This window comes from Strigops habroptila, chromosome 3, assembly GCF_004027225.2.
Source record: "Strigops habroptila isolate Jane chromosome 3, bStrHab1.2.pri, whole genome shotgun sequence".
In the NCBI taxonomy this organism is placed as follows: Eukaryota; Metazoa; Chordata; class Aves; order Psittaciformes; family Psittacidae; genus Strigops; species Strigops habroptila.
The window spans coordinates 79629168-79656488 of NC_044279.2; the positions used below are offsets into that span (position 1 = coordinate 79629168).

The 27321-nt window shown below is 41.9% G+C and overlaps 2 protein-coding genes across 8 annotated transcripts; one reads left to right on the forward strand and one right to left on the reverse strand.

Annotated features, from left to right (window-relative positions):
- Nucleotides 1–472: 472 nt before the first annotated feature.
- Nucleotides 473–22486, reverse strand: STYK1 (serine/threonine/tyrosine kinase 1). 6 transcript variants are annotated; one of them, XM_030478514.1, is made up of 11 exons: nucleotides 16797–17251; nucleotides 12813–12918; nucleotides 8596–8700; nucleotides 7576–7719; nucleotides 5661–5909; nucleotides 5179–5360; nucleotides 3512–3595; nucleotides 3051–3259; nucleotides 2787–2827; nucleotides 2406–2502; nucleotides 473–1725 (listed from the first exon to the last, which is right to left on the reverse strand). In XM_030478514.1, the coding sequence occupies exons 3-11, from the start codon at nucleotides 8660–8662 to the stop codon at nucleotides 1521–1523; spliced, it is 1278 nt and encodes a 425-aa protein (XP_030334374.1). In that variant the 5' UTR covers nucleotides 8663–8700; nucleotides 12813–12918; nucleotides 16797–17251; the 3' UTR covers nucleotides 473–1520. The 6 variants fall into 6 exon arrangements, with proteins under 6 accessions (XP_030334374.1, XP_030334377.1, XP_030334376.1 ...); XM_030478517.1 differs by lacking the exons at nucleotides 12813–12918; nucleotides 16797–17251 and adding an exon at nucleotides 22376–22486; XM_030478516.1 differs by lacking the exons at nucleotides 12813–12918; nucleotides 16797–17251 and adding an exon at nucleotides 17288–17628.
- Nucleotides 22487–22693: 207 nt separating this feature from the next.
- Nucleotides 22694–25579, forward strand: SYCE3 (synaptonemal complex central element protein 3). 2 transcript variants are annotated; one of them, XM_030478521.1, is made up of 3 exons: nucleotides 22694–22833; nucleotides 24030–24138; nucleotides 25295–25579. In XM_030478521.1, exons 2-3 carry the CDS (start codon nucleotides 24030–24032, stop codon nucleotides 25465–25467), a joined length of 282 nt encoding a protein of 93 aa, XP_030334381.1. In that variant the 5' UTR covers nucleotides 22694–22833; the 3' UTR covers nucleotides 25468–25579. The 2 variants fall into 2 exon arrangements, with proteins under 2 accessions (XP_030334381.1, XP_030334380.1); XM_030478520.1 differs by lacking the exon at nucleotides 22694–22833 and adding an exon at nucleotides 22877–23116.
- Nucleotides 25580–27321: the final 1742 nt, after the last annotated feature.

Genomic DNA, 27321 nt, shown 5'->3' on the forward strand with positions numbered 1-27321 from the left:
TCCACAGATATGCAGGTTTCTGGTGTTTGTTCAATACAGTGCCCATTCTCCCGTAGGAAGCTAGTATATAAAGCACTGGAGAAATCCCAGACATTTATTGAACTATTAAAAGGCAAGAACACAACTGTCTTGGATGGGTCCTTAGTGAATGGACAGGAAACTATCCATTTGTACCACCTACTCTGTACACTTTTTCCTACACTTTATCCATAGGATATTCCCCAGGACATCTCCTCTTTTGAATACCCAACTGATGCAATTTCCTGGGACAGAAAAAAATGGGAGAGATATCCAGAAACTTCCTTGTGGTGGGTTGACCCTGGCTGGACACCAGGTTCCCACCAAAGCTGCTTTATCACTGCCCCTCCTCAACTGGCCAGGGGAGAGAAAATACAACAACAGGCTCACGGGTTGAGATGAGATAAGCACAGGGAGAGATCACTCACTAGTTACTATCATGGACAAAACAGACTCAACTTGGGAAATCAGTTTAATTTATTGTCAATCAAAATCAGAGTACAATGATGAGATCTTAAAACACCTGCTCCCCAACCCTCTATTCTTCTCGAGCTCAGCTTCACTCCTGATTTTCTCTACCTTCTCCAGTGGTGCAGGGGGATGGGGAACGGGGGTTGTGGAATAGTCCTTTATGAACTTCTCCTGCATTGGTCTTTCCCACAGTTCTTCACAAACTGCTCCAGCGTGGGTCCCTTCCATGAGGAGCAGCCCTTCAGGAGCAGACTGCTCCAGCATGGGTTCCCTGCGGGGTCACAAGTCCTGCCTGCAAACCTGCTCCAGTGCAGGCTTCCCAAGGGGTCACAGCCTCCTGTGGGCATCTGCCTGCTCTGGCATGGGGTCCTCCACAGGCTGCAGGTGGAATCTGCTCCACCATGGACCTCCATGGGCTGCAGGGGGGCAGCCTGTCTCACTATGGTCTGCACCATGGGCTGCAGGGGAATCTCTGCTCTAGAGCCTGGAGCACCTCCTGCCTTCCTTGGTGCACTGACCTGGGTGTCTGTAGGGTTGTTTCTCTCTTCCAGTTGACGGTGCACAGGTTTTTTCACCTTTTCTTAAACACGTTATCCCAGAGGTGCTACCACCATCACTGATGGGCTCAGCTTTGGCCAGTGGCAGTTCTGTCTTGGAGCCGGCTGGAACTGGCACTGTTGGGCACGGAGACAGCTTCTGGTGTCTTCTCACAGAAGCCATCCGTGTAATCCTTTTGCTACCAAAACCTTGCTACACAAACCCAATACACTCCTTTAACTCCAGCTTCTCATTACATTTTCTACAGTTTCCTAAAAAAAATGACCACTGGCAGAATGATATCAACAGGTTGATTTCATAATAATAATGATAATAGTTTGTTGTTTCTGGAATGGAGGAGAGATCTGATATATATAACGTATTTGAAAAACAAAGAGATCCCTCCCAGCATACACACCTTATCCTGAGCTTGCAAAGTGTCTAGAAAGGGCAGACTCAGAGAATTCTCTTATACCAACATGTATCAAGGTCCTTCAGAGTATAGTGTATTCCCTCACTAGATTTAGCACATCAACACCAGCAACATTAGCATAGAGTTCAGGCACCACTAGCTCAGGCACCTGCAATACTGCATGGTCATTGCTGTTCTTCATAGCTGTTTGTAGGGACCACATCAGGTCTGCTGGAGAAGGCCGGTTAGCTGCATTCCACTGCCAGCAGGACTTCATGATGCTGTACCTGTAAGATGGAGAAGTAGGGAAGCACTGGGAACGAGAAGCACCAACACAAAGCTTTACTACAGTCATCTCACATTTAAAATGTCTAGAGACCTCCTCTTTTTCTGCTTCATGTAAAGTTCTTTCAATGACCCTCTGAAATGTGCAACCACAGAATATTGCGTGGGGACAAATGCATACAGTTGTTTGCCAGGATGTCAACTGTGAGTATGGGAAAAGGGAAAAAGATTGTTTGGTACTCCCTTTTGAAACAGCATTATGGGAGAAAAAGCCTCTAAAATTAGAATAAATTATGCCTTCACAAAAGGAAATATGATGCCTTAGATCTTGCTCATGGATGCTTTGTTTGCTTCAGGGAGAATCCTGCAACTTAGAGGAGAAAGATTACTCCAGAATAGTCCTGCACCTTGCAGGAAAGCAGTGGAGGAACAAAATGCAAGGGCAGACAAGAGAGAAAGAGTAACTTTCAAAAGCAGGAAAGAAAGGGTTTGGCAATCAAGGTTCCATGCAGCAGTATCTAGTAAAGAGATGTGGTAGACATGTGAGAAAAAGTCTCCTCAGCTAATAGATGACTATTTTGTTTATAGAGATCCTCTGTAAGATCTAGTTTTGTATATATGTCTCACTTCCATTTAGCTCTGCAGATCTCAAGTTCAATTGTCCATGAAGTAAGTGGCTTACATGGCTTGCTGGCAGCTTGAGGGCTGCTTCATCATGTTCTCTCTCTGAAGGTATGGTAAGATGTCAGAAGGTAGCACCTCAGGATATGGTGGAGCACCTGGAAGGGCAAAAGAAATAACACTAGAAAAACTATAATAAGGAAATGGTTGCAGATAGCAGCTTCTGTGTAAGAATGCCTTCCTTCCCTACCAAAATCCGTTTTTTTTTAGCTACCGCAATTCACACTGAAATGAAGTCTAAAAGGAATTGTCAAGGCTTTGCAAAAAAAAAAAGAGGATGCTTATTTAAATGGCCCAACATTACATTCTAAGATTTGAGATTACGGTCTTGTTAATTTGCTGCTTTCTTACATATTTTTTTATTATCATTGCATCTTCTTACCTAATGTAATCATTTCATACAGCAGAATTCCAAAAGACCATCTGCAAGAAAAGAAAACAAATGATGTTAAGCTTCCATTCTAGCTAACTGGCTGGCTTAAATGCATACAAACAACTAGGCATGACCTGCAGAAATGAGAAGGTATGAGATATAAAGCGGACCATTATGCTTAGACTAGACAGGACTTACTGTGAATTTTAGGACATGAAATGATACACACAGGAGTGAAAGAGATGAACTTCTAATCCAAAAATTAAATCATACATGTCTGCCTTGATGCTGGGAGGTTTCTTTAGGAGCCGCTCTGGTGCCTGCCACTTGACTGGCACAGTCTTTGTGACTGACTTGGCACCATATGTGTGAGTTTCATAGGCCAGACCGAAACCACAGAGCTTAGCAGTGAAGTTGGAATGAAGAAGGACATTCCTGGCAGCAATGTCACCATGGAACAATTTCTTCTGTTCAAGATAAGCCTGGGAAGTTGGAAAACAAAGAGACCATGATCATTTTAAAAGGAATTTTAATTGATATAAATTTTCACTTAATTTATGCCTGTCTTCCATGCTGTGGAATAGACACGTATGCTCACCAAAATAAAGCAAGCACATATGGCTCAGCTTTAACAAAGCACATCCTCACTGCTTAGGCCAAGAAGACTTAGGCCACCATGCAGACTTGTGTTGCAATCAGAAAGGCAAAAATGTAGCAAATATGAGCAGACTTACCAGAGCTGCTGCAACCTGCTGTCCAACTTCATATACTTGCCTCTCAGTGAGGTCACAGGGGACACCATCCATTGTCATTACATCCTAGAGACAAAAGAGCAGATCTTGATTCAAACAAATGCCATAGCATACCGGGGAATGTTTTCTTCTAATAAAATGAGTACTATCAAATCTTACACTCCCCCAAGTAATTTCCCAACTGATTATAAATTGACTGAAATATAAGGGTACATGGATGGGTGATGTTGATGGATGGATGGTGTGCTGGGGAAGACAAGTACATTAGAGACAACTGGTGGGTAAATTGAAGGGTGGAGAAGAGATTAATAGGTTAGACAGAAATGGGTAGAATGACACCGGAGAATGACAATCCACACAGAAGAATGAAAGATACATAATAAATCACAGCGATGAGTAGAAAAGCACATTTATAACATAGAAATGGTTATCTTGTATGAGACTAACAGTCCATTTCTCTTACTATCCTGTCTCTAATAGTGACCCTCCCTGGGTGCCAGATGAAAGAAAGAGAATAAGATAACCACACAAGGTTATCTGTGTCATTTTCCAGCCTCCCACCTATTTTCAATTTAAGGATTTCCTGAGATGGTTACAGTTTCAACATATTCTGTAACTTCTGAAAGGCTACCTGCCATGAATGCATTCAGTCTTGTCTTGAACCCATGTAAAGTTTCCATATCTACAGAAGTCAGTGGCAAGGAATTCCACTACTCAACTCCCCACTTCATGAAGAACCACTTCATTTGTTTTGAACATGACACCTGGTAGCTTTATTTGCTACCCCTTTGCTTTCTGCTGAATAAGACAATAAGCAATCTCTCTGTATTTAGTATTCCAGATGTAGGAAAATTATTCATATAGTGACATGGCAGAGTTTTGTTCCTATGCCTTTCCTGATAATGCTTAATACTTGGTTTCTTTTTCAGCTTGAGTTGACATTTTCATACAATCAGATCCATGATTTTATTCTTCATCAGCAATGGGCAGATATGAGGCCATCATTACATATGTGAAGCTAAGGTTGCTTTTCTACATAGTCATAATTTCATTTGTAACTATGCTGAATTTCATCTGTTCTTTTTATCGGCAGGTCTCTCAATCTTGTAAAATCCTGCAGTTCCACAGGGTAAGCACTTGCCTTTACCAGCTGGAATCATCATCTCACTGTCATCCCATTTTCTAGATTACTGATACATACAACAAACAGCACCAGGTCCCATATGACATCCCTCCAGCACAAGTATCAACCTTTCACTCATATGCTCTGTTTCCTGGTGTTGTAACTGCTCTGCTTTCTTAAAAGTATTTGGAGTGAGACATTATTTAAAACTGATTAGAAATTCAGATAGCTGTCTCAACTCTCACTCTTATTCCAGTGCCTGCTGTATCTTTCAAGAAGCTCCAGTTATCTGTAGGACTATGTCAACTTCTCCAAACTGTATCATATCAGTTGAGATATCCACTAATTCCATTCCAGTTTAGACTTGTGGAGAACTTCCTTGGGGGGTGGAAATAGTTTAGACTGATATAGAGGGATGCATGGAGAGACGAAAAGAATCATCTATGACTTATGGACTATGACTTATGGATAAATATGTACCTAAGGAATTTAAGAAGATATTATATCATCACTTCTTTTGACTCACCTTTCGACACATCCATAGAAACGTCAACAGGTCACCAAGAGAGACATCTTCCATGATCATATAAAGTGGGAGCTGACCTACACAGCATCCAACCAATTCAACCAGGTTCTCATGATGGCCAAGATTTTGATGGAATTTAATCCTTCCCAGGAAATGCTTTACTTCCTGGACACTAGCCAGGTCTGAAAGAACAAAAAACCCAAACCAAACCAATCAAACAAACAAACCAAACCAACCCCCTCTGTCCCCCCCAAAAAAAAACCAAACCTAAACCACCAAACGGAGGCAGCAAAGAACAGGGTGAGTAGCTTAAAAACAACATGAATAGCAATCTTCTTTAGTGCTACCAAGACACTGGTACCAAAACAGCCACTCAGACTAGCTAACACGATACTCAAAACAGCTTGTTCTTGCCCAGCAAAGACTGCAAGTTCTGCCCAGCATCAAGTCTTTGATACAGAGATCCTGACCATGTGCCTTACCTCGTAAGGCTTTCAGTACTACAGTCTTAGTCCTCCCGGGGTTCCCAGTTTCCAGTTGTGCTCTGTAGATGCTCCCATAGCGGCCATGTTTTATCAGCTGCCAAGTGCCTGGTGAGAGTTTCTCTCGTGGTATCTCCAGTTCTTTCAGAGTCAAGGATGCAGAATTTAGCAGGCTTTCCACAGATGTCTCATTCAGCTGGATATAGCGGCTCTCTGTTGAGCTGTATTCCTGCTGATTCTTGTCATTCACTGACAAAAGCAAATACACATGATGCATAAAACCAGACAGATGAACTCTTGTAATAGGTGGCAATGCCTGTCCTTCTAGCCTCTTTAATTTTTACCACATAGTGTTTTGGAAATCAGGACAAAGTAAGGAACTGTTATTGTATCTTACTTATCCTGGTCCTTGAAGAGGAGAGGGAATTTATCTCCAACTCTATTTGATAAAAAGGCAGAATGAGGCTGGAGATCTCTGCTATATTTAACTATGTAAACCTTCTAGGTAAGACACATTTGTACTTGATTCCCATGTCCTGAAGCAATGACCATTTTATTACCAGCTACCAGTTGTTAGAGAAGCAACATGCACAGGGTGTTCCGACAGGGTGTTTGCTCTCAATTATTTCCCTTAATATAGGCTGAAAAGGCTTTTTCCTCTACAAAACCAAAATCAATTCAGTACTGGATTTTCATTTCCACATTCAGTTCCACAGAATTTCATTTCTGCAACATGTGTTTTTTGGTATCTACGAACCTTTCCCTACCCCTTCCCCCCACCCAGTCCCTGTTCTATTTCCTGTTGTCTCCACAGGAAGTGGGAGACAGCAGCTTGAAATTTTACTTAAATTTTCTAAATTTATCTTAAAGGATAGAAAATGGATTAAGTAGGTGTGATCTACATCAAAACAACTGTTATTCATAATCACCTCAGCAAAACTCTCTTTGCAGTAGCCTCTACAAGGCTGTTACATAAACTCACTTTGCAGGTCTCAAGGTATGTTACCACAGTGTGCTAAACAGTCTATATGATATGTTGTTTTAAGTTTTCTCAGATCCACCAATACTACAGATTCCACTACTACTACTGCAAATGGCATAAATCAGGGTTCTCAGTTTTTTAATTTTCACTCAATTGCTGAACACCACTCAGGCTCTTCAGACCAGACTGACGGCCAGCCGTATCCGAGCCAGCTTGTGCCCAGGCAGCCAAGAAGGCCAACAGCATCCTGGCTTGCATCGGCAATAGCATAGCCAGCAGAACCAGCGAAGTGATCATCCCCCTGTACTGGGCATTGGTGAGGCCGCACCTCGAATCCTGTGTTCAGTTCTGGGCCCCTCACTACAAGAGAGACACTGAGGTGCTGGAGCGGGGCCAGAGAAGGGCAATGGAGCTGGTGAAGGGTCTGGAGCACAAGTCTTATGAGCAATGGCTGAGGAACTGGGGTTGTTTAGCCTGGAGAAGAGAAGGCTCAGGGGGGACCTTATCACTCTCTACAACTACCTGAAAGGACGTTGTAGTGAGGTGGAGGTCAGTCTCTTCTCCCAAGTAACAAGTGAAAGGACAAGAGGAAATGGCCCCAAGCTGCACCAGGGGAGGTTTAGACTGGATATTAGGAAAAATTTCTTCACAGAGAGGGTGCTCAGGCATTGGAACAGGCTGCCCAGGGCAGTGGTGGAGTCACCATTCCTGGAAGTGTTCACAAACCGTGTAGATGAGGACCTTAGTGATATGGTTGAGTGATGGCCTTGGCAGTGCTGGAGAATTGTTGGAATTGATGATCTTAAAGGTCTTTCCAACCAAGTTGATTCTATAAATGCTACTGCATAATGGCTCGAGCAATAAGGAAATGGGACTGTCTTCTGGCCACTGATAGGAACACTCGCTCCTCTGGTTAAAAAGAAGTTTTTTTACCTCGGTGTCCAGATGTTGATGATTGCTCCTGCTTTGCTCGCAAGCCTCGGCAGTGGAGCCAAAGGATCACAGTTAGCATGATGACAAAAACACCCACAAGGAGAACTGGAACAACAATCACTTCAGTCTGATATTCACGCACAACTACCAGAAGAAAAAGAAAATGGGAAAATGAGGACTAAGCAGCATTGCCTGATGCACATTGGTTCTGTGTAACAGAATAGTAATAACATATTTCAGTAACTTTCAACCCCAAAAGTATATCTATCCTCTGCTCCTTGGAATAGCAACTGAACACTGTTAGTGCTGCCACCCTATTTTTCAAAGGTGCTGAGTATCTAAACTGCATGAAACCACTGGGATGCCCACACCTGAGGTCTTTTATGTAAATGTTGTAATAGAGAGGCTGGAAATCGTAGCCATGTGTAAGTATCATCCACCAGTGCAACAGAACTGGCCCTGACAAAGGGACAGCAGGGAGATGGGAAGGGCTGAATATTGCTATGCCATCACAAATACATGTGCAATTACAGCTTCAGCTCCTTCCATTAAAATTACAGGAAACATTTTAAAGAAAACAAGGTGTGGACATTATAATTAACAAGGATGTTGCAAGTAACTAACTCTCTTATGTCCCCAGATTTGGAGGTGATGCTATTTTTGCATAGGCCAAGACCATGTTTCAGTTCCCAAAGATGACAGAAAGTCATGAAATCAAAATCTCACAAGACTGGTCCCTGGTGAAGCTGCAGGAAATCTTTAATGGCTATATTATGTCTCATTCAAAGCAGAAACACTCTAAAATGGCTAAAATTATGTGAGATGAATCCCACCACAAAGGCTGCATCCCCTTAAAAGTTTCTCCCCTGAGACACAATGCATGGAAAGCTCAGTCAAATCTCTCTCTATGGGCTGGAATGCAGGTGGAGGAGGGGAAAGCGCTTGGCCCACTTTCTAGCAAAGCTGGACTTCTTGCTCAGCATGTGAAAGTTATTACTTGAAGGAATCCAGGAATCTTACCACATAGCTTGTCATTGCTGTTGCATTCCAGTAGCAGGCGTGTGAAGCTTTTTACATCCCCTGCCATGTTCAATTATGAGCTAGTGGGTCTCCAACTTCTGGCTTCTGCACAGACACGAAGAATATTAAAAGGATGATTTATGAAGCAACAAGTGAGCTGAATATGGAGTTTTCTACTCGTTATGATCAGCGCTTGTGTCAAGAAGCACCACTGGGACTTTGAAGTTTAGAAAATTATATAGGACATCCAATATCAAATCCTATGAATGGTAGACTGCATGACCAGAGAGAATTTAAGATTAAGCTTGTTCTACAGTGCTTCACAAGCAAACAGGTATGCCTAGGCCCAAAGGTTACCATATGCACAAAAATTCATAGGGCTCCTTCAACACTGCCAGGCCCATAACTAATTTGAAGCACATCTGGAACTCTTCTGCATTTGTAGTTAAAAATCCAGAGCCTGTGCACGCAAGCACGTTTCTAGCTGTAATTTCTGATATCACTAATCCCTTAGTATGTGCAATCATATACCTACAAAACCTTCTGATTGTATACGTGCATTTGCCACTTGTACAACCTCATTCAGACAGGGCTAGACTCACCAGTGCATGTCAGTGTCTTTGAGTTGCTCCAGGACTGCAGACAGCTGCAGACCTCTCAAAACACATCCCTGTTGTAAAATTTTAGCTGTTCTGCATTACAGGTGAAGATTACCCCTGTAGAAATTTGTATTTCAGTTCAAATTGTTGTGTATGGTTTTGTTTATTCTCTGGAGAACACACAAGCATTTTGGATGATGCCCCACTGCTACACTAAGTATACTATCTTTACTGAGGACTGAAGTAATAAGATTGGAAGAGGCTCTGTGGTGCTGCACTGATTTACACCAGCAGAGGACCTGGACTACTTGTTCTAAACTGCAAAAAAAAAAAAATCAATGTGGTGAATAGTGATGACCGACAGAAAAGCAAGGCATGTACATTTAACCACTGCTACTTACAAACATTGCCAAAAAATTAAGTTTAACAGCTTCACCAACAGTATAACCTAGAATGTTTTATAAGCATCAGGACTCTCATCCTTTTAAGTACTTACTTTATTTTCAGCTATGAGTTCAAGGCAATTAACCTCAATAATAATATATGACATTCTTCCTGGTATTAACATGGCTTTATGGAAGTCAGTGATGGATGAAATATTAAACAGTTTGTTCTCATGCTAAATTGATGGGTGAAATTATGCTTAATCAGTTGCACAACAGAGGCAGTAGAAAGAGGAAACTGGAACATATCTACACTTTAAGGTATCACAAAAGGTCTGTTTCATTTCTTATTTCCTTTGATTCTTAGTATGCTAGCAAATCCACCTGGACTCACGTTGTGGCTACAACATGAATCCAGTCAAAGGAGAAATAATACAGCAATAACATCAAGCTTTGCAGGTGCACTCTGAAAGCAAGCACACTAAATCAACCTAACTTGGCTATTACACATACATATGCTTACACAAAAATACACAGGATTAACCATAAGACCATAAATCCTAGTTTCTTTCACTCTCAGATTACACACAGATACAAAATACACATATGAACAGACATGACAGCAGCACAGGAAAGCAGACTTCAGGACCATTAGCCAGCAGTCGTGTTGTATAATCTGAGTCATAAACAGTCCAAGCTCCATCTTAACACTAGCTAATGGCTTTGCTTTCTGCAGATGTTCACTAGAAATGCACACTTACGTCTAAATGATGCGCATGCCCAAGGCAGATATAAGCACACACATACCAACTTGTACTTACACAGAAACACGCTCATACAATCACAAAGATCCATGGAAGAAAGCTTTGATGCAGCAACAATGTCTACACTGGTCCCCTGTTCATGAAAAAAGATTCCTACCTCCTCCCTTATGCACCTCCCACCAGTGATGCCAGTGGGTGGCACCCATATTTCCTAACCATGCTCAGGGGAGAACTATGGGATCCAGGAATAAAAACATTGGCAACCCCTGGTACTCTATTTGCACTGGCACTCCCATTTGTTGCTGTTGCTTATGGAGCTGCACAGGAGTTACCACTGGAGAAGTTTGATTAGACAAGTCCATTTACATTCTATGCCTCTATCCTCTTGCAGAACTCTGGAAGCAGGAAAAGAAGTTGTGCTCAAAAAGGTAATTCTGAAGCGCCTTTCAGTGCTACTTTCCAGGCTGAGGCCAAATAAATTCTCATACTTAGCTCGTTCTGCAGCTTACTTGCCTAAGAGCAACGTTATTGCAGTTCCTACATTTCCATCCTCACAACCAGAGTGGTGACTCAGAAATCCACGTTATATATTTAATAAATATTAATATATTTAATACTTTTTTTTTCAATTACCAGTAGGGGACACATGGAGGTTACGTGGAACTAACATCTTCAGTGTATAGGTGCATACTCACCACATACCAGAAAGCATATTGGGAGTGCTCAACTACTTATTTTATTATATGAAGACAGTTTTCCAGCACCAAGCCAGGATAAAGGGGACAAAAATACTTTATAAGGTTCAAAATCTATACCTCATTGTTCTGATTTTCCTTGTCTGTGTGTTATGTTGTGCCAAGACCAGTGCTATACATATCATGAGCACAGGAGAACATACCCTGTATGACTTCAACTTAGAATTTGCATTGAATGATTTGTGCAATCACGAGTAAATGTCAGCTTAGTTATTCTACTGTTTTTTTATTGCTCTTTTACATACACTGAAATCCACTCACTGGAATTCATTTATCTTTATTGTTTACTTTCCAAATCACACTTGCTTCAATAGTCTGCTCTCCCTGCTTGGGCCTATCTTATCTTTTCAGATCTATTCTGATTTCCTCCTCCTTCAGTTGAAACTCATTATTTTCATTGCTGACACAAACCTGAAACTTTCCTTTTTCTCTTGGACATGCATCTTTTTTTAGCACATTCTCTATTGTGCAGCACAACGATGTGACTTAGTACCTTATCTAAGAAAACCAGTTGGCAGTGCAATACAAAAATCAAACAAGATACCTAATGACCATAGTACTAGGCCTCTCTTCCCTCAGAATGCCAAGGCTCAAGGTAAGGGTGGTATGTTTCCACTTAGTTTCATACTCCAAAGTCTTCCTGAAAGACAACTTCCCTTCAACAACAGTGACCAGAAAGCAAATGAGCTTTTCTAGAACAAAAGTCCTCAACAAAATGGACTGAATCATAGAATTATAGAATGGTTTGGGTTGGAAAGGACCTTAAGATCATCTAGTTCCAACCCCCTGCCACAGGCAGGGATGCCTCACCCTACATCATGTCACCCAAGGCTCTGTCTAACCTGGCCTTGAACACTGCCAGGGATGGAGCATTCACAATTTCTTTGGGCAATCTGTTCCAGTGCCTCACCACCCTCACAGCAAAGAACTTCTACCTTATATCTAACCTGAACCTCCCCTGTTCAAGTTTAAACCCATTACCCCTTGTCCTATCAGTCCCTGACGAATGGGAGCAACTCATTTGTAAATGAGTTTTGAAAAGGTATTTGTTTTCTGACTAGAGCTCAGGAGAGAACAGGGTTTCTACTAAACAGATTTGGAGAGATTTGAGAGCTTTTGCTGAGGCAGAGGGAAATAAATGAGACTCAATTCAGGTACAGTGCCCTAGATGGCAATGCTCAATCTTATGCTCAATTAACAATGCCCAGATACTACACAGTTCCAAACAGACTGCAACAATCATGGCAGTCAAGCCTTTCTTTGACCAATACCTGAATCCAAAGCCCCATGTCCAAGCTAAATATACAGTGAAGGCCATGGTATCTAGAAAGAGCAGGAGCAGCTGCTTTTTGACAATGAAAAGCAAAACCTGAGCAGAAGCTAACCTACAGTCAGCATTATCTGCAAACTGCCACTAGCAGACTACTTGGTGAACTGCATGTGGGGACAGTGCGCCCATATCTGCCCTACACAGACACTTACTGCTCCTCTGTGCAAATCTGCCAACAGGATGAACACTGGGGGAAAAGGTGGTGTTTGTTTGCCAAGTTGTTCTGCTGCCCTGGCAATTTAGACAAAGCACAGAGGTCAACACGGGGACAGCAATAAGCAGCTGAAAGATGGCAGTTGTGGGGGCTGCTTAAACCAGTTCAGCAAGCCCCAATACTGAGTGTCAACATGGTTTTTGAATGCAGCTGAGATGAATTAAGTGCTCACCAATGCCAAAAGAAAGAAGTATCTCTTCTCTCTGCTCTCTTCCCACTCCTTGTTTTCATCCCAGCTATGCAACTGATAACATCGTAAACTGATTCAAACCACTAACCTACCAGGAAAAATTCATCATTCTTTTGTCATGGTAATTTCCTGGCATTTTAATGAGTGGTATTAGTTCACTAAGCAATTCAGCATGTGCTAGGCAGGCTCAATGAAGTGGCAGGAGCATACATCCAGAAGAAGGAACAGGGAAAATGGGTCTCCCAGCACCCAGGGTGGTGAATTGTTAATTCTTCTAAAGCCGTATTGTGAACCCATTCCCTGTGTCAGCACAGATCCACAGTTATTGTGTGCCAGCAGAAGCCCTACTACGACTTTTCTAGTCCCCTGTCATTCATTCCCATATGTATACTGTCCCCTTAGCACTAGCACAAGCATTCACACGGCAATGCGGTAAACTGGATTGGGAAGGTGATCTGCCTAAATCATCAATCCTCTCTCGTATTTTATGGATTTATATTTCTCATCAGGCTCAATTTATGCTATTTAAAGTGCCAGGACATAAGAATCAAGAAGGCTGAGTGACAAACATTGTGGGGAAGACTGAAAAGAAAGAGAAATATAGTCTTATATGTCCATGGAAGATATGGGAACAGACAGCTTGAGAACTGTACAAACAGAAACTGCCCTTTGCTTGCTCCTGCCATGTTCAGGAAAATAAAATGTTGTACGTATTCATCGTAAATACACAGTTTTGCCAGGGAATATGTCTGACTTGGGAACTAATATCAGTTCCTATCATCAGTGCAAATGGCTAAATCCTTGAGTATCAATTAGCTATTCTGTCTACAGAAACTGCTGATTAAATGACTTAAACATGATAAAAATAGAGGCTAAGGTTCATTTGGATTTTCATTAGACCTTTTAAACTATGCTGTGAGCTCCTATGGAATTAACATAGCTATTTCTCCAGACTTACTGGCCTGCATTAACTTCACACCACTTTATTATAAAAATATTCTTACAAGTGTTTTTCATGCACTAATTGTGAGGACCAACTGTAATATGACTACAGGCATGTAAAGAACAGCTAAGGAATTACTCACTTCAGTCCTGCATACTGCCTGGCTGATAAAAGACAAAATAAATCCTAACCATGATACCTTCTATTTCATTTCTTACAGTGGCAGAACCATATTCTCAAGCTTTTCCTGTGACCATTTCTGTACTTCTTTTATTATTTTCCTTGTCTTTTATATGACCTTTGAACATGGCCACCAGTCAAGGTTTAGGCAGCCGTTATGCACAAGCGCCCTGCCCTGAGTGCATAGCTGAAAGGGAGGAAAGCTACCAGAGAATTGCTGGAACCAAAACAGCAGTGAAACCATGATTTGTGGGCTCAGGGCAGCCAAGCAGTTGTGGATACTGAGAGAGAAGAGGGAGAAGAAAAGCACCATGGAAAAGCGAACAGCAAAACAGATATTTCTTTCTCTGTAACGTCCACCACTTTACTAAAAGCAGTATCCAAAACAAGTAAGAAACAACTCCCACAGGTTTCAAGCCCAACAACTTGATGCTATAAGAACATATTTCTGCAAAAGCTATGTATTTGTTAGACTATATATCATAGAATCATAGAATGGTGTGGGTTGGAAAGGACCTTAAGATCATCTAGTTCCAACCCCCCTGCCACAGGCAGGGACACCTCACCCTAGACCATGTCGCCCAAGGCTCTGTCCAACCTGGCCTTGAACACTGCCAGGGATGGAGCATTTACCACTGCTTTGGGCAACCCATTCCAGTGCCTCACCACCCTCACAGTAGAGAACTTTTTCCTTATATCTAACCTGAACTTCCCCTGTTTTAAATTAAACCCATCACCTCTTGTCCTATCGCTACAGTCCCTGATGAAGAGTCCCTCCCCAGCATCCTTGTATGCCCCCTTCAGATATTGGAAGGCTGCTACCCTGTCTCTTCTGCCTTCAGAAGACCTTATTGACTATTTCAAATGGCCTGGCAGATCATGACATCTTTGCAAGATTTCCCTGGCCCACTGAGTCATATCATCTCTCACCTGCGGGTTATCAAACACAATCTCTAACTGCATAGAATGAGAAATTCTGACTGGCCAACTCGGGTTGTAAACATAGCAAAGCCACCTCACTTCTGTCCTGAACAAGGATTACTGATAATATACTGTGGCTTGCTGTACTGGCTGTAATAATGTCTCAGCTATAAAGATGTGGTACTCTAACTCACTTTTGCAAGAGCTGGTAGGTGTAACCCCCTGTAAGAAAACAGTATTTCAAAAAATAACGTACAGTGACTCAAGATTTTCTTTTGGCCCAAAATCAGAAGCTGCATCTGAACATCAAATCTAGGCTAGAGGCTACTGAGGCACATTAAAGAAGTGAAACAAAATTAGGCTGACCCCTTCTGAAGAGCTAGACCTTGGAGAAATCAGCAAGTAATGAGGTCCGTGCTGCTATGTGAGCAGGTGAATTACTTAGGGCAAACTTGGCTCCTTTTCAAGGGAGCAGAAAAAACAGGCCAAGTCAGCACTCACTGCTGCATTGAGAAACATGAGTCAGGAGGACTCTGCACTGCTGTGCTTTTATCCTAACAAGGTTAGTCCAAACTGGCACCGTATCAGTGGAGATAGGAAGGTTCTCATGGTGCTAAGCTCTGCTTAGACTCAGATCACCTCATAAAAATTAATTTATCTGTGCAGCATGAGGAAGCCTGAGTGCAGAAGTGTGGAATGGTGCAGGAATTGAATGGTGATGAAGACAAAAACATGTTTTTCTAATGCAGACATGGCCTACTATAGTTCCCAAAAAATTAACATGTATCTTGATCACACTCCCCCTGAATTAATGCCACGAAAAGTAATTCCCCACAAGTAATCTGCCAAATAAAAGTTAAAATTATAAAAATTTGTGAGGAATATATTAACCTGAAGCCCTCAGTGAGCAGGCTGTTGAGAATATGAAAAGTCTAGAGGCCAAACTCTCAACAGCCGACTCTTACCTATGATTTCCTTTTTTGTTGTCAAAATCACACAGTGCTTTGGAAAACAGGCTGTTCTGCCTCTTTCTCACTAACTGACTTCTGATTTTGGTGGTAACTGCCACTTCTAAGCCTGGATCAAACCCTAGCACAAACTCAATGCAGATATTCTGAAAAACTGTGACAGCAAAAGCTGGGACAGGATGTAACAACAATGCAGGATTTTTTCAAAGGACTGTGCAAACATATAGATCTTGCTGTAAAAAAACACTGTGTGATAAAAATACTGCATGATATCACATTGCTGCACAATGGCTAAGGAAACAGAACATGAATCTGCTTTTGGAAATGCATAGCCACAGAGAAACTGAGCACAAAACTTTAGTTTCACAATTTACCAACTTTTGGATGTTTCTGCATTTAACATCGATTTTATTTGTGCACACACACAGAGATACATGCAAACAGGTAAAAACATAGAAAAATCTGCACTGCTTTGGATTAGATTTAGCTTCCTTACAGTCAAGCACAGCAACGGAAGTCAAATGCTAATTACTTCTGAATCCAGCCTTAGGCACGTATTACTTAACCAAACACTGCAGATATTTAGACTCGCATGCATAGCATCGCCCTGCATTGTTTCAGTGAACTGAGACTAATTTTACATGAAATTTATTTCCTTTGTTATTTTTTTCTGTTTAAAATTTGCCTAGAAGTTATTTCGTTTAAATCAACCTGTGTGTAGAGAACATTTTTTTTTCCCCCTTAAACCAAATACCATTACGATCACAGAAATTTATTACTGTAACTTCAGTGCAATCCGTAAGTACATGCACAGATGTATATATATATACACAGACATAGAGACTTTACGGTACAGCTATATCCTAGTTCAGGTCACATTTATGTTAATAAAAGTATTTTTTAAAAACTAAATATTGATTAGCTAATCTTCCAGCAGTGTCTTCCTTCACCTACCTGAATTACACCACTTCTCTTGCCCTGTGGTAGTCTTTTCCTGGAGCTTGCCTGCTGACGGTTACGTTTGTCTGAGGCCACTCCTGATAATGCTGCTGGTTACCTCGTTGGGTTGTAATTCTTACGACTAAGTTCCTTCCCACTGATTTGCCTACCCCAGACCTGCCCAGCTTCAATTGTTTACTCCCCAGAAGGTCTTCTCAGCTGTCTCCCCAGGGAGAGGAGATGGCTGAACTGTACGTCCGACGCTAGCGGACAGGTAGGCGCACACTTGCAGAACGGGTCTGCCTGGCTTCCAGTCACCTGCTGCTCACCTGCTGCTGACCGAGACAGGCAAAGCAAAGACGCCTAGGACAGGGACCTGGAGCGTCATTTGAAAGGCAAGCAACCACAGAGCAAGGGGATAGGCTAACATAATAAAAACCTACACTTCACATTACAGGGCCACGTTCAGGAAAAAAGAAAAAGGCTCTTGGAACAGAAATCCCTACAACTCCAGATGCTGGAAAAGCTTTCTATCAGAAACAAAATCTGCAGATGATGAAAAAGAGAAAATATTAATAATACAAATCATGCTACAACAGACAGCAGCAACGCAGGCTAGATTCACATTCTGCCTTGTTCATTCAATCCCTCCAGCTCAGTCTGTCCACGCATTCTGTCAGCATTTTCCAGCCCTGCCATGAGCTCTCCCCTGCCCTTTCCTCCCACCAGTCCAGCTTGGAGCTCCCACACAGTCCTGGCAATGATCCTCACTTACGAACCCCCTCCTGAGCTCCCCAACCACGCTGGGCAATACTTTTGAAGTTGCCCTGTGCCCTTTACTGCTATGATGCCACTGGGATGACCGTTGTGCTCTGCTGGTGCCCTCAGTCCTCAGCAGCTCTGAGATGCTGTCTTCATTGCACCTGAGTTCCTCAACATTTTATTTCTGGGGACTGCCTTCCCACCCAAGCTGTGTATGCAAGCCCCAGCTGCTGGCCTGCCTTCCCCTATCACTGAAAAAAATCTTTTGTTAAGAGTTTCAGATTCCTGATTCCTGGTTATATGAGTCTGTACAAGATTATTTGCTTATCTACTTCATACAAGTGAGAGGCACTTGTATTACAAGAGGAAACAATGAGACCTATTGTTGAGAGACAAACTCCACACAGTCAACAACACAATGCAGGTGGCTTTGGGAAGATGAAGAAGATGACACATTCTCTGCCAAGATTTTGAGCAAAACTTACCTACTCCTGTTAACACTTTGGTGCTGCATATATTATGTTGTGGGAAAATTTTAGTTGCAGTAGAGGCAATAGATTTAGATTCTGAAACATAATTTACCCATAAAAGTGACTGCATATCAATATATTTGTACACTAGCATATCCTTAGCTTCTCTCTGGGATTATTCTTCCAGCTGGCATTTACTGTCCATGTGTGCAAAATGGTGAAAAACAGGAGTGATTTTATTCATTGCTTGATCCCTCTACAGATACTGGCAGAAGTAGGCAAAACAGCATTAGCGAAACAGCTCTGTGATGTGGAATTTCATCCCCTGAGAATCCAGGAGAGACATCTGCTAGATTGAGAATTTTCTTGTGTTAGAAAGATCACAACAGTTGCAGAGTGTAGGCTCAGACTCTGGTTTCAGCTTTTCTTCTTATTCTGGTACTAACTTGCATTGACTTTCAGCAGAATTTTCTCCATGAAGGAGCAGTGGATCTGTCCTATACATCATTCCCCATTAAAAAGTGGCTAAAATGCAAAGGACAGTTCCCCATTTAAATGAGTTCTTTACTGAACTGTGTTACTTTCCACAGGCACCTCCTCCAAGGGCACCTGGGGAACCTATTTGGATTCCTGTTTAAAAATATTATAATTGGAAATATTCCTCCTTTTGCGCCTTCCTTCACACTTTCTACAGCCCCCAAATTGTAGAAGAGAGGGAGGCAAAGGGTTAATATTCAAAGTCTGCATATGCAAAAGCAGCAAGCAGTGCTGCTTTTAGTTCCTCCAGTCAGTCTCAGCTGTGCTCCCAGTCTGACTGGTTGGAGAAGATATTTTATCAGTTCAGAGTTCAGCCCTCAGACTATATAATCTTCCTCACTGATCCACAAGCCCCTCCTCCTATTAAGGGACAGCAGTCATTAATTGACACGTTTTGTCCTGTCAAAAACAAACTTTTCCTGTTCTAAGTCTTGTACTGTGTGCACATCCACAAAGAAAACACCGCCTGTTTAAATGCCTCTCTCCTCTCTGTTTCTTCCTTAAGCAAGTATGATCAGGCACACTGAAGGGCAACAACTGACAGTCAAACAAAAACATCCTCTTTATCTCCAAGACAGCTATAGCACACCAAGCAACCATCCAAACCACACACGGCTGCTCAGTAGCCTCAAGATGTGTTTCTGGGACTAAGCACGAATTCAACCACAAACCATTCAGTCTTTGTCCTACGTGCTGGGACTGTTGACAAGGGTGCTGCTTCCAGTAGGAAAGCATACCTCAAATAACTGCTGCTGGACCAGAAAAAGCAAGCTTCAGATGAAAGGATCCCCTTCTTAAATGTCACTGCAATATTCACTTTTTCTGCAGTAATTTCAAGGTCTCTGACTTACTTTCACATCCTAATGTAAGATTTAAACCTGTGGCTTATAGTTGATAACTATAACTGATAGCTAAAATACAGCTGACAATTCTAACTCATGACTGTAACTGATCTTTGGGTCAACTTGAGCCCACAGAGGTTGAAAGCCTCAGTACCTGTTTTTTTGTTTCTGCAAGCCAGCTATTCACCCCAAATCAGAACAGACAATCTAGAAGTAAAGAAGATTTCCCATCATTATTCCAAGTCCCTGTCCTGCCTCATGAGCTTTGCCTCTCAAGATGGCAGGTCTTCTGGCTTGAGAACAATTCATTTGCCTATTTAAATTTAGATTTTTCTTTAAAATGGTGGTTCTAGTGTGATTTTCAGTTTATCGCTTCAGTTTCATCCCTTAAAATTTCCAAAGGAATAAAGGCTAGGAGAGGGGAGCATCATATGAAAATAGAGAATAAGAAAAAAATTAAAAAAAAAAAATAGAGCTTCTCCTTAGAAAAATGAAATGACTGAAGGATTAGGCATCAATCTTCTTCAGTCAGTTGAAGGTCAAGTAATTTACTAGCACCTCCTCTATTCAGGGTTAGGCACTTCCAACAATAGTATTTTCCCTCCACCTTCCTGCCAAATTAGACTTTATGATTCCCAACTCTAAAATCTAAATGGAAATTTCATTTGCACAATTTCATGCAATCACTGGTCTGGACACCCCTCCCTTCTCAAACCAGATGCTCAGGAAAGCCCCTGAAGGTTGGTTAGATGCTGTAAGTAGGCTACAGTACTGTTTTCCCCTTTGGTTTTTTCAGAAAATTTTCCAGGCCTAGAAGCTGGGATTCATTCAACACAGCTGAAAACTAAGTTGGGCCATAGCTGCCCTAAATTCTCTGTGTTGTTAATACAAAATCATAAGAACGTCTGTAAAGCATTTCAAGTACTAAAATCCTCTCTCCCTACATTAATGTCACAGGTACAAAGGGTACAAAGCTCCTGATTTACAAGTCTTGGACAACCTAGATGCCATAGGTTAGACAATGCAAAATTCCATTGTCTTCCTCTTCTCTGAAGAAGTAACTTCCCTGAGCAGGAGCTCTCGGGGCAGCATAACTTGGTAGCTTGGCCACAGCCTCTCTCATATCTCCAGGGCTGATGGATGAACTGTTAGACTTTAAGGTGCAGCATGTATTACATACATTTAGTTCTGCTTTGTCTAGTTCCCAAGTTCCTAGTGTCCTGAGCAACCAACATCCTGAGGACAATATGTATGCATATTCTTCTGTTACTTTTACCTTTTCTCTTTCAGTTTCTTATGTTGATTTTGTCAAATACATAAATTTTCCTTTTAAGTCTCTGCTCTTTGGCACCACATTTTTACACTGTTCACACTTTCCTGTGAGAGCTCAACAGCTCCTCTTGGCAAAACCTAGAAGTTGGTGCACAGACCTTTAGTGACCCAAACATCCAGTCTTAGGATGGAATAAATTCCAGGGCTCTACACATAAATAAGCTGAGGATCCACCTGTTCTCTGGAAAGGATGCCCACAGAGACTTTAAAACTATAAAGTACATATCACCAAGAGTTGTAACACTGTAATATAAAAACTCATTCAAGAACTATTCCATTTAATAATATAATTTTTACACCTGTAATTTGCCCTCTAAAACATTGCTATGTCCTAATTATAGTAGAGAACAATCACAAATAAACCAAGATATGTTGAAGCAAAATATCTTTCTGCGTGCAGTGTCACTGGAAATGGATTCTAGCACATTTATTATTATGCAGTAGCAAGGTGGCTGCTAAGCTACTGGAGTTACATGCATAAACACATGACATTTTGCCACCCAGGTTTTCCCAGAATAATGAAGCCATACTAAAAAGTTACACCACTAGACCAAAAATCAGCCTCCTAACCACATATACACATGTACAGCAGGGAGGCAGCATCTGAGAGATGGCTTAAAGGCACAGAATTTAGGAGCTGGGGTTACCTAAGAAATGACTGCGCCACCTCAAACCAAGGGTCCATCAGCATAGTACTATGCCTCAGATAGCTGGCAGTGAGAGTGCTCAGGGAAACTATATATATATAGGAAATACTGTAACAACATCAAATGATGCTCCCTTAACAATTTCCTCAGCCTCCAGTAACCTGTGGTTCATGAATTTATCTAGCCAAATGGAACTTTTTCTTTCATACGTCTTGAAGGATTTGGCTCAACTGCTTTTGAACCCCTGCAAAACTTTAGCAGCACTAATCACATTGCTCTGTGATAAATTCTGCAGCATTCATACAAGTTGGGTGAACAAATACTTCAGTGTGTTTTGAAGATGAACTGCCATCTTCAACCCAGCTTCTCAGTTTGCAGTAAAATGAGTGGCGATAGCAAAAGACGAGTAAGTTTCATGCATGATGAGAATGCTAATATACTCAATCACTTAAAAACAAAAGTAAGTTCTTGTTTTTCTGGATGAAAAGGAGAACAAGAAACACTCCAGCCCATTTAAGGTGTGCACATTAATCTGAGGCAAGATTTGGGGCATGAGCAATCTGGCCACTTCCAATGATGTGGCATCCACAGCTGCTTTGGGCAGCCTGTTCCAGTGCCTCGCCTCCCTCAAAGTAAGTAATTCCTTCCTAATATTTAATCTTAATCCCTAACACCCTCTGTCAGTTTAAAGCCATTCCCCCTTGTCCTGTCACTACAGGCCGTGGTCTGAAGTTTCTCTCCATCCTGCAGGTGGGGAGATGGACCCCCAGAGAAAAGAAGCAGAGGCACCATCAAACTTTCAAGCTTTGGGCTCAAGACGTTAACTTTTGGGTTACTGTTAGCAAAACTCCCAAAACGACAGGCCATCTGGTTACACCAGCCTTGGCACCGCTCCAGTTGCCGGCTGCTGGCCGTGACTTGGGGCGGGCAGCGAAGGAGGGTGAGGAGAGGCCCCGCTAACACCAGTACCTGCCGGGGGGGCCGCAAGCAGGGGTGGGGGTTACCTCCTGTGGTCCAGCCTCCGGGGAAGGGCACCTACAGCACCGCGACAAGCAGGGGGCGAGGCGCTGCCCAGCAGGCCCGAGCAGCCCCAGAGGACAAGGGGGTGGCCAGGCCGGCTGAGGGGCCGCCGTGCCGGCTGCGGGTGCGCTGGACGGAGGGGGCGGCAGGACGCGGAGCCGCCTCCCCGCTGCGGCGCTGGGGGGGCAAACCCGTGCCTTTCCCTTCCTGTCCCTCGGCCGCCTGACTTTTCACCCAAGTGCTTGTTTTCGTGAAACACAGAATTAATCGAGTTCGTGAGCTCGCGGGGCGAGCGGGCTGGAGAGGAAGGAGAGGGCAGAGCGGGCGGTTTTTTTCGTGTCCCGTTCCCGCCCGCTCCTGTTGCCGCCCCCGCTGGCGATGGGACCACGGGCCCGGGAGGCGGAAGGCGGGGTCGCGCAGGGCCCTCGAGCGCGGGGGCTAGGTAGGAGTGAGGGAGGGGGGAGAGGGGGGCCTGAACGGCGCCCTCTGGCGGTGCGGTGGGGTGAGGTGCCCTCTGACAGGGGTCTGTCTCTTCCGACGAGCTGCGGGCTCGGCCGGGCTGTCCGTCCACACGGCATTCCCGGTGGGAGGCTGCAGCGTGTCCGTTCCGTGGTACAGTAAACGGCTTGGGACTTCTTGAGGTCTCTGGGGTGAAGGGTTTGCCGGCACACAGTTACCTCGTGAAGCTGGTTGTGTGAAGAGACTCTTGAACGCCCAGCCCCTTGGTAAGACTTGGCGTTGCTTTAAAACGCCATAGCACTGTTACAAACTTGCATTTCTTCCATATTTACCGTCAATAAAAACCCTGGAAACTGGATACTCGTTAATCCGAGTTTGATAAATTGTATGTAAAGAAAGAAATCTGACAAAAGCATGCCTGCTGCATGAGGTGTATAGTGACTACAGTGACGCTGTTCTGGCTCCCTCATAGCTTCATCCCATCCACCAGTGGTTTTCAGGAAAGGAAATCAAAGGCAAGGCTGTGTGTCACGTTTTCAGTTAATATTACAGAATCGTAGAATCACAGAATGGTTTGGGTTGGAAAGGACCTTAACATCATCCAGTTCCAACCCCCTGCCATGGGCAGGGACACCTCACACCAGACCATGTTGCCCAAAGCCCTGTCCAACCTGGCCTTGAACGCTGCCACGATGCTTATATGGTGACAGAACTTAGTGTATGTAGTTACCCAGCTGTAGCATGCAAGTGTGAAATACTGGGTGCAAATGGGGATTTTACAACTAACTTTGAAATCAGGCATTGCCCTGTGCCAGAGTATTTGGGAGAGAAGCCTTAAGACAACTGAAACAGGGTAATAGATAAAATTTTCTGATGAAGCATTTGACACAGTGATCTTTGTTATTATTCATACCAAAAATCTTTATCTGGCAGAAACACAGCATATTTGAGTGTAATTCTTTCTGATTAAATTCACTTCAAAATGGATTGAAAGTAGAATGCAGCATACAGGTAATAACCAGTAACTCCAAGGGCAGATCCTTAATGAATTCATGTGTAAATTGAATATTTATATACATATTGGGGGTTATTTTTAATTTATTGCAATGTTACTTTCAACTGTGAAAATCAATTCATTTCAAAGTAAAATAAAGCATGAAATTCCTGGTTTCCTTGTAGATGGCCGAATCAGAAGTTCAGGAAGGAAACTATGATAACATGGTAAAGATGGCGGAGGACCTGAAAAGAGATTTAGAAAAACTTCTGGATGAAATGGAAAAACTAACAGGTACAGGTCTTTATTAAGAATGATATGGATTTGTCTACTAGAGGGAAGACATTGAAGATTTATTATTTATATTTATTGCTGCAAACTTCCATGTGATAGAAATGTAAGTGGAAACAACCACCATCAACTAATGCCCTCATGTCCTTAACTGGGAGAAAGCATGCAAATAATCTAGAAGTTTTAGGTGGCTTAGAATTGAAAATTTATAGGTGATTAAATCTGATGCTCAGTTCAGAGTGGTGGTTGAAAACAGAAATAATACTAAGATATTTAATGTACAGTTATTGAATCATAGTATACAAGACGAGATTTAAGCCTGAAAAATGGTGGGATACATAGTACTCTTGGGTCAGCACACGACACTTTTAATTCCTTAGCTAGAATAAAGACTCCTCTTTAGATTTAATCTTAGTCCTGTATGTATGGAAAGGACTGAATATTCTTCTGTATGTTCTGCAACAATTCTATCAGACACTGTGTGCAACTAACAAGAATAGATGGGAACTGTTCAGTAAACTATTTGTAATGAAGCACAATTCATGAGTGTCAGTGAGAAAACTACAGACAATTTATAACACAAAAAGGGAAACAAGAGGGAAAGTATGAAATAACTTATATAAGTTTTATATAAGAAATATAAAACTATATGCTCTGCTTTATCAGACACTTGTTATTTAAAAACCAATTCTGTTATTTAGGTTGGTTTTAAAACCTTTCATCTCTATGCTGCAGCCTCCTTGATCTTACTCTTTCTCACCTAACATGAGCCTCCTGACTATAACTGGTCTGGAGATCTGGAGATCTGGAGAGAGGATTCTTTGGTTCATTTATTTTAAAACAGTCCGTTGAACATTTCTTTTTCATTGCCTGTTTTGTTGCAATTTTTAGGTAAAATGTCTCTCTCCCTTCTGTAATTAACATCAGTATTACTTCCATTCTGAAGCATTTTGAGACATTTATAAAACAGTAATATTGAATAGTCTTTTATTTAATCTTGAGTATTTCTGTGGGCAGTTTCCACTTTATTATACAGCAAGTTTTCTCTGACATAGGATCTGAACTGATAAAAATTCATGTCCTTTATTCATTTATTGAATCATCTATTGCTTTTAGTTAGCCAAAATTCCTGGCTTAGCTTTATCTGTTGGGTTTGCAGTGGGGGCAACCTGGATGGCATTTGAGATGGTGGTCATGCGTAGCAACCTCGACCTGGCCAACTCCATGAAGCATTTGGAAGATGCCTTCCTGAGTTGCAAAGAAGAGATAGAGAAGAAATGGCAGGAAGTGCTAATGGAATATCAAGGTGAAGAGCAGCAAAAAGAAGAGTAAATTGAATTCAGTCATGCTCACAGAACTCCAATCCTTGGAAAATCACTCCAGTGTTTTTTGTGGAGGTTTCACAGATACCGTGGAAAATGGATTGGCTTTCACCTTGTTAAGAATACTTATGGGTATACATCTATGGAAGTATTTTAATAAGATTATACATACATATATTTATATTGTTGAAGGTAAAAGGTAACAATGCATCTATTTTTCTCGTGCTCACCAGTAATCCTTGCGGTGTATACGCACACACAATTTACATGCATTCTGTGTCTTCCTGGAAGATCATACTCATCAATACCAATGGAATTCCTTGATACCTGAATAAATGATGGGTGGGGTGGGGTGGGGGGGGTGTGTGTGTATGCAGAGAGGGTGCAGTGAACCATCACAGTGGTATTGCACCAGCACATGCCTTTCAAGGAAAACTAAAGAATTACTTTTATTTCCCAATGAAAAACAGGTGAAATTCTAGATTTGCAGACAGATTTGAGTTAATTCGATGTAGGATTGCCAAGTAGGTGTTCAGTTAAAGAATTTTATTTTTTAGATAGCTCATCTGTGGTTGTTTCATTTTGCTTCCTTGGATTTTTAACCATTTCTTTGGACTGGTTTTCCCAGCAAGATTTTCTTCTCAAACTCTCTGAAAGTAGGTAGCATATCTCATTTAGGAGAAAATTGTTCACCATTACAGACTGCCCTGTGTGGTATCATTTGTGGGATTGCTGCAGAAACAAAACTAACCACATTATAAAACATGCTTGTATGTTCCTACTGCCCAATATTAAAAAAGGAAGAAAAAAAGTTATTTTCTTTTGCAGACAAGGTCTGGATTGAGAGCACCAACTTGTGGCTTGTAGTTAATGCATAACAGAGTATCTGAGATGGAAGTCAGTGCAAGCTTTGAGAAGGATCTTCCTTATTAAAATCAGTCTCTTTTAACTAGAAAATAAGTAACAAGTGAGAGCACCTCCATCCCTTTTAAAAAGGCATTTCATTATCTAAATCACATCTAAATTATCTGTCAGAAGATTTTTAGGCTGTATTCTCGATTCACGGACAGAATGTTTATCTCATTGAAGTGAAAAATAAGTAATTTAACTTTTTCCCACAAAGCTACCAATTTTTTCTAGAGGTACAAATGGTAAAGAACATAACATCTACTCTTGACTTTCCAGTGGATAGGTCTTCATTCCAGCCAAGGTAGGGCAAAATGGCAGAGCAGCATGAGGTAACTTAGATTTCAGTTAATTTCTGGAGGATTTTTAATGGCATGTTGTCACTTCAGTACCTTTGACTACATTGTCTTCACACTTCAATTCTATATAAAAACCAAAAGTCTTTGAAAATGCACTGTCTTTAACAGCTTGTGTAGGAATCTACTGAATTTTGTGATTTTTGTGTGACTTTTCAGCCATAAAGTGCTAAGCTTGGATTGACTTGAGATTTTCCAGAAAGCTCGGTTTTGATTCAGACATTTAAAGCAAGTGGCCAGTGTTTAAAAAGAAACAAACATCAAATTTTTTGAATCCAGGAATCCCATTATGAATCAAGAATACTGCTCAAAACCAATACTTCTATAAAATGTCTCTTAATTATGACAGTAGTGATGTTGAATCCCATTTCCTGTGGTTGGAAGGCTGCAATAAGCCTGTCAGAATACTGTTTCTCCAGAGCAAAGGGTCAGAGTATAGCTACAAGGAAAGGAGGCATCTGGTAACATTCTTTTCAGTCCTCAAGTCACATCATGTTATAATGTTTCCTTTCTGAAATTTGGAAAATGCTTAAAAATGGATATTGTTTTGCTGTATAACTTCAAGGCATTACAGCACCAATAACAGATGGCATTAAGAGCAC

Coding starts and splice junctions, on each gene's coding strand:
- STYK1 (XM_030478517.1), bottom strand. CDS start 8,662: ATGGCAGGGGATGTAAAAAGCTTCACACGCCTGCTACTGGAATGCAAC. Junction 7,720..8,595: donor CAGCAATGACAAGCTATGTG/GTAAGATTCCTG, acceptor TTCTTCTGGTAG/TTGTGCGTGAATATCAGACT. Junction 2,503..2,786: donor GTATGAAATGATTACATTAG/GTAAGAAGATGC, acceptor TTGCCCTTCCAG/GTGCTCCACCATATCCTGAG.
- SYCE3 (XM_030478521.1), top strand. CDS start 24,030: ATGGCCGAATCAGAAGTTCAGGAAGGAAACTATGATAACATGGTAAAG. Junction 24,139..25,294: donor TGAAATGGAAAAACTAACAG/GTACAGGTCTTT, acceptor TTGGGTTTGCAG/TGGGGGCAACCTGGATGGCA.